This window comes from Gopherus flavomarginatus, chromosome 15 (assembly GCF_025201925.1).
Source record: "Gopherus flavomarginatus isolate rGopFla2 chromosome 15, rGopFla2.mat.asm, whole genome shotgun sequence".
Lineage (NCBI taxonomy): Eukaryota > Metazoa > Chordata > Testudines > Testudinidae > Gopherus > Gopherus flavomarginatus.
Genome location: NC_066631.1, coordinates 1,663,570 through 1,670,735, shown reverse-complemented (window position 1 = coordinate 1,670,735; position 7,166 = coordinate 1,663,570). Strand labels below are relative to the sequence as shown.

Here is a 7,166-nt window from a genome sequence, read left to right as displayed (position 1 = left end):
TGATTTAATACTGTAAGTGAGGTGTGTCTCACAGAGCACCTGGGCTCCTGCGACAGGCCTGGTGCTCCAGCGGTTCCAAAGCTTTGTTTCTAATCAAGATTAAAAAAGGCCCCAAGTGCAGAGGAGGCTGGAGCGGGACAAAGAAGAAGCAGTGAACCCCAACTCCCAGCTGGAGTGCAGAACCTCCTAGAATCAAAGGACCAAACTCTCCACTCATTTCTCCCTTGAAGTCAGAGGAAAGGGTGGCCCAGAGATGGACATGAGCTACCTAATCCACCTCGCTGGGGCTAGGGCAGATTCCTTCCCTCGTGCTTTCCCCAGCCTGCTTTTCAGCAACCCAAGCAATGGTGCGTCCACGAGGGCCATTGCCCGACTGCTCTGCAGCCTGGCACATCTCAGTGCTAGGCCATCATTCCTTGGTCTTCTGCCCAAACCGTCCTTTGTCTCAATGCCAGCCCATTTGGCCTCCCACAGACTGATAATTCAGGTAATTTATAACGCACCCTTTCCCTAAGGCACTTGGGCAGTGAACAGTGTCATAAAGACACAATTAAAATACCAGACAAACATGATAGAACTCACCCTCATTAACATTCAAATAAATAACGGCGCTGGGGGAGCAATATTACAAAAGGGATTGGGGGGAGATAATAAATAGGAAGCAAACAAGGCTTATTAATAATAGACCACCCGTGAAGGAAGAGTCCAGAGGTGCCCTGGGCAAGCGCAGAGGGCTTGATGGAGGCAGTTGTCAAGGAGGAGCCAGTCCCACCCCAAGGAGCCACTGCAGCCCCACTGGATGGATGAATTCCCTGAAAGCTGAGTGTCTTAAAGGTCAGGGGCTTTCCAAACCAAGAGAGCTGAGAAAAGGGCAATCACACCTCCTTGCCCTCCAAAGTCTGTAGCTGGTTGTCATATGCCCTCTCAGATGCCCCCAACTCAGATCCCCGCTCACTTCAGCCGTGCTGCACTGATCCCTCCACAGTCAGGCTCAGCAGGCCCTGGGGGAGTGGCAGGGTCCGTTTGTCTGGCAGCTCATGCCTGCGAGAGGTGAGGTAGCAGGACCTGTGCCGCCTGGGAGACGACCTGCACGTACCTCCTCAGCACCTGGCAGCCCTGCTGCTTCTTCTTGAAGACGTTCATGCTCTTACTGCTCTTGCCGTAGGTAACGTCCACCTGGGAGACCTTGTAGTCGGTGCACAGCAGGCAGGTCAGGTTGGAGATCAGGCCCCGCGTGGTCTTGGTGGTGTTGTGGAGCCGCTCCAGTAGCTCCTTGGCCGTGGGGTTAAGCTCCTCCTGGTCCCTGGTGATGTTGCCCAGTGAGGCGTTCAGGAAGGCAAAGACCTTGTATAAGGCCACCATGATCTCCTTCGTACGGCTGGTTCGGTTCACGTGGAAGTCAGGGAAGTTGGTTCCGTTGGCATTGCAGAGTTCATCCAGGTGGCTGCTGAATGGGTCACCTTGGCGGTCCAGCTGGGGGAGGCGGGAGGGGGAAAAATGACTAGGGAATCTCAGTCACACAGCCCCTCGCACACACTGCCCCACCTTAGCCCTCCCCGGCTCACTGTTTTATCACACGTCTCATGCTGTAGGGTAGGTTTTAAAGCCCTGCCCCTGGAGCCCTGCGAGAATCTCAGCTGTCATTAAACGAGGTTTCTAGCCCTCCTAGCTGTGCACAAATGCTTGAAAACTTGGCCCAGTTGTGCCCGAAAGGCTCCGAAACCTCAGTAAACAAGGGCCTGACTCAGGACTGTTGAACTCCTGTAAGAGTTGAGGCACCTCTTGCGAGGTTCTTCTCTGTCCCCCCGGGCCAAAGCACCTGAGCATCTGGCAGTCTGCAAAGGATTTACGGGGCTAATACCCCGTCCGTCATGCGGGTGGAAAACCCAGGCTGGAGCCCTTTGCCCAAGGTCACGCGGGCCAGCTGCGGGGAACAGGCATTAGTGTGCAGGTCTCCTAAGTCTGGGCTCACACCCAATCCACTGGGCCGTCCTTCTTCTCTGCCATCCCCCGACTGCACCAATAACTCACATACCAGTGCACTTTGGTCCTGCTTCGCAGTCCTTCCTGCTCCGTCCACAGCTGGGACAGGGACAGCAGGAGCATTAGTTGTGCCGAACTGTGCAGTGGGGAGGGGTGATAGAAATGTAACCCCCCAAGGGCTGGAAGGTGACCTACCAATGGCTTTCCCCAGCTGAGGCTGGCATCTAAACTCATCACTCCACTCCTGAAAATCTAGCCCACTAATCCCCACTCCTCCCTGCAGGCCAGCACTCCATTGCCCGTCCTATATTTGTGATGGGAAAATCTGGGACAGGGTCTGATTTTCAGAGGTGCTGAGCACCCCCATCCCCAGCTGACATCCATGGCTCATCCCCGAGATCCTGCACAGGTCAAGCAAACACCTGCTAGTTTTATGTAAACTCTTCCCATGGGGTTCTAGCAATAAGCATGTTCCGCTTGCCCGATGCAATGTCCTTGGGGACGAGCAGCTTAGCTGGTCAAATAGGACAGACCTGTCTCCTGCCTGTGTAGCTCACACAATTTTAATTTAGGAGGAGCTGAGGCTCCAACAGGAACTTACATAGATGCTGAAGAGATCCTGAGCCGTCGCATTGAGCAGCACCACTAGCTTCCGGGTCTGCTCGGCCACGTTGGGTTTGCATACGTGCGTGTTTTCACACATGGAGCTGGGGAGGTTCACTTGCAGTGGCATGCCAACCATCAATCTGCAGTGGATCATCAACAGCAAGGGGACAACACCTGTGCACAGAGGAAAGTGGGATCGGTGAGATGATGCCACGGGGAACCAGCCATCAGAGCCATTCACTTCAGAGTCCAGTGCCCACCCAGCCAGATGAGAGCTCTGAGATCTCCCCCAGGAAAGCTTCCAGTGTTACTGGGACTGGACAGCCTCAGTCACTAATAGCTCCTGATCTTGCCAGTGCTGGAGGGAAAGAAGAATCAAAAGAGACTCTCCCCCATTGCCTCCGGGCAGGATCTCTCTAGGGGTCAGATCACTGGGAAGGGAACCAGCTCTTGCCTGGACTGGAGCGGCTGATCTCTGGGACCAAGAACATTTCCATCTCCCAGGCCAGCTAGCACCAGGACTGAGGCACATGGGCTGCTTTTTGATAAAGCAGAGGCAACATCCTACCTGCCCTAAACCATCCCACTCTCATCCAGTTTCCCTTTGCTCCCCCATGCCCACGTATCCACTGTAGCTCCTGTAGATAGGGGCTGGAGTTTGTCCTAAGGGCCATATTCTCCTCTCACTTCTACCAGTGTAGCTAAGGAGAAAATTCCCATTTCCCCATGTCTCCCCAACCCCCAGTGCTCTGCTATCTGCATCCTCCAGCACCCCCTGAGCACTGTCCCCTGGCTCAGCACTGCCCTGCAATGGAGCAGGAATTCCCCTGGGTTTTTCTTTTCTTTGGGAGCTTTTTGTGTTCTCAGGTTGCGCAACTGTCTGTGACTACCTGTCAGATTTAGTCAAGCATGCAAAGCAGGGAGTAGGGCTGGGTGTGGGTTTTGTGCCCATTCTCCGGGCTCGTGCTGTTGACACCGATCAAAGTTTCAATAGTGGCCAGCTGAGGTGTCTCCAAGGGGGTCATCTCAAAGGCAGGGTGGTCTAGTAGCTAGCACTGTGGCATAGGACTCAGGATACATGAGTTCTATTCCTAGCTCCAACCCTTACCTAGTGGGTGGCTATGGACAAGTTTCTCAATTTCCCCTTCTATGAAGTGGGGATAATGATATTATCAGCTTTGCCGTCTACTCATGCTAAGAGTTATTAAAGAACCCCCCCCGACCAGTAAGCATTCTTGAACAAATGCTGGTTTGTCTGCCTAGTAGGAGAAACTGCTAATATGTGCAGAACTGGGGCCGGCCAGCCAACCAGGCTCAGTCTGAGTGGAGTAGTGATTTTCCCCAGCACCTGTCATAAGGCAATAGTAAAGAATCACAGAACCAACTGTTCTCTTCTAAAACTTAACAAGGAGACTTAGGAGGTTGGTATTATCCCTAAAGCTTCTCTCTTTCTCTGATTCACTGTAGAGTTTCTGCCTGAGATCTGCCCCAGCCTGGCTGCCTGCTACACATTTAAAGAAACGGTGCTCTTATTCTTCAAGCAGAGTCTTCTTTCTACCCCTCTCCACATCAAGGTGAGCTCTTGTCTTCCCCTGAGTTCCTGATCCTCCCCACCTGGGAGGTGGCCTGCTGGTGATCCACAATCAGCTATGGGCTGCATCACCGCCTGCTGACCTGTCTCTCACTGTGCACTGATTCGGGTTCCCCTCCTCTGGTGTGGCCCCATAGGCAAAGATCCCACCTCTCCCTCGCAGGTTAGCCATCTTGCATGAGAGGCAGCCCCATCACGGGAGTGGATGCAGGAAGGCATTAATGCCTGCCGTCATGTGTCAAAATCCCAGGCTCCCAGTTGCACTCACAGGAGTCAGTGTTGTCTAGCGGGATTGGAAACCGGGGTGCCAGCCTGGCCCTAGGGACATCAACAGGGGTTTTGTCATTGATGTCCCCAGGATCTCACCCCTGGTTTCTAAACCTACCTCTGCCTCAGGGTGAGCTAGGGTAAGTCACTGTTATTCTCCGTGCCTCAGTTTCCTCGGTCCCTGTTGTCTGTTTAGACTGTGAGGTCTTTGGGACAGAGACTAGCACAATGGAGCCCTGGTCTTGGGTGTAATATGTCATTATTGTAGGCCCAACTGTAATATGAATAGCTAATAATAGCAGAAGCCTAATCTTGCATCTGATGATATTACCAGGTTGAAGCCGGGGAGGTGGTTTCAGGATAATTTTGGATAACCCATTGCCTTTGGGCTGAAACTCCAACTATCACCCCGCACACACCACACACACCGACCCCCTCACTGCCTGGGATACCAGCACCAAATTCAGCACAGCCACAAGTGGGACAGGCTGCCAGGTGACCAAAGCCATGTGTCACAGAGGAACAGAGCAGGTCAAATGATGATATGAAAGATGAACTGTGTATCCTTTCCCTCTCTGTTTCAACCCCTGGACATTCCTGCTTGTTCTCTTGTTCTCCCATAGTGCCCAGAGATTAATATGCTGCCGTTTGGGAATAGTATCACATAGTGGTAATGGTGCTGTTATGAATTATTATTATGAATAATAATCCTTGGCATTTACATGGTGCTTTTCATCCAAGGATCCCAAAGCCCTTTAAAAAGACAGGTAAACCTTATCATCCCCATTTTACAGATGGGAAAACTGAGTCACAGAGTGACACAACCAAGGTCACTAGTGGCAGAGTTGAAAATACTGTACAGATCTGGACAGCTAGAACTTGGGGTCATGACCCCCACAGTTCCGTACTATAAACTGCACAGCAAGGGAGAAAAATTACACTATTCCGCTCTATGGAACATAGTATCTTGAGGGCCTGATCCTGTGCAAAGTAGAACATACTCAACTCAACCTCTGCTGATTGGACCTAGAGACAGCCAGCTCAACAAGCAATGTCACAATGCAGCTGCTGAAAAAACACATAGTTCTTGGGATCTGACAAACTCTGAAGTTGTCCACACTTGTCAGAATCTTAGAATCGCTGCAGGTCACAAGTCATACGATAATTACTTTATTTACACTCACTGCAGCAGCATCCGTGCCCTAATTTGTACATTGCAACTGACAGGACTTCCCTTCTGTGTTGCAATCACTCACATAGCAGTGCTCATGTTTGGGAAAGGGCATTTTCAGGAAAAGCAAAGGAGGATGGAGAGCAAAGGACACAGCCAATGCCCTCCTTGATGTAATTAAACTTTCAGTAGGGAGGAACATGGTCTGATGTGGGCCAGGACTATGCAGTTTTCTCCCATGCATATTTCAGCTCTGGGACTGTCAGAGAGCCCAGCAGTGCTGAGGTGGCTTGTGACATTCACCACTAAATTAATATTATTTTGCAATCTCATTCAGCTTCTCTAGTCCAGGGTCTCCGTAATACCTTACTCTTCTGTAGCTTCATTCTCATTAGATCTCGATGTGCTTTAAGGCAGCACTCACTACCATTATCCCCATTTCACAGAGAGGGAAACTTAGGCACAGTGATTTGTCCAAGGGCACTCATGAGGCCAGTGGCAGGGCTGGGACCAGAAGCCAGCGCTCCTGATTCACAGCCAAGTGCACCAGCCAGTGGGCCATGCTGCCTGCTCTGCTTAAAACCCTTAAAACTCTTTTCTCCCTATTGCACTAGTTTGCATAGCGCAGTCTACCCTACAACATTTCACATAGACATGACTTGTACTCAGGCCACGAGAACAACATTCTGGCTTCAGTGCCTATCCTTTAGATAAGCTCTACTCTGATCTTTTCAATCCAAAAACATATTGCAATTGGCAACTTCCTTATTTCTCTGATTTTTTCAAAAATCTAATTAAACAAGAGTTATCAGTGTTTCTCAGCAGCGAGAGACCCAAAAGAATTCAAAAACCCTTTGGAAGATTTAAAGTGGTATAAATTTCCAGATGTTTGTGGAAATATGCCAGAGAGGCATGTTTGCTTTTTACTGCCAATTCTCAGAGATGCTAAGACTAGGGAAAAAGTTTCTTAAGGGTTTCTCTTTGCGCCAGACAGAAGAGCCTCAGACAAAAGGTGTGATTGATTGCTTCAAAATCAGCCAAGTTAAAAAAAAAAAGTCAAATAGGATTGACAAAGATGGTTTTACCTGCTGGAATGAACTTCATTTTGAGCTGTATCCCAGGAGCAACTTAAGAGAGATTGATGTTGACAGAAGGAGTTTTCAGAAATTCATGTTCATACTGGGGGATTTCACTGGTTTATATACAGTCTGTAAGAAAGAGGTGGAGGGGGGGGAAAGTTAGGCAGATTCATTCAAACTAACAATCAGGAAGTAGCGATCGGTTTGGAAACAGTGAATGGTTATTTCTAAGTAACTTTTTGTGATAATGTTGAGGTCATCATGCTGTGGTTTTACTGAATACTTCATTCTGGAATTGTTTGAAGCAGAGAGAGGGGTTGATTAAAGGAAAACCCATGAATTTGCAAACTGACTCCTGAAAAAAAATTCTGCCTACGTCCATAGGACAATCCTGCGACTCACCCAGGGAAAAGTGCTGCAGTTTCCTGAGGGTGAGTCTTCTTCCTTAGAGAACTTTCACCTCCCACCT

The 7,166-nt window shown here is 50.0% G+C and overlaps 1 protein-coding gene across 1 annotated transcript; it reads right to left on the bottom strand.

Annotated features, from left to right (window-relative positions):
* Nucleotides 1-1,035: 1,035 nt before the first annotated feature.
* Nucleotides 1,036-6,722, bottom strand: LOC127034706 (leukemia inhibitory factor-like). The gene is made up of 3 exons (XM_050923876.1): nt 6,704-6,722; nt 2,585-2,763; nt 1,036-1,473 (listed from the first exon to the last, which is right to left on the bottom strand). Exons 1-3 carry the CDS (start codon nt 6,720-6,722, stop codon nt 1,036-1,038), a joined length of 636 nt encoding a protein of 211 aa, XP_050779833.1.
* Between the last annotated feature and the right edge of the window lie 444 nt (nt 6,723-7,166).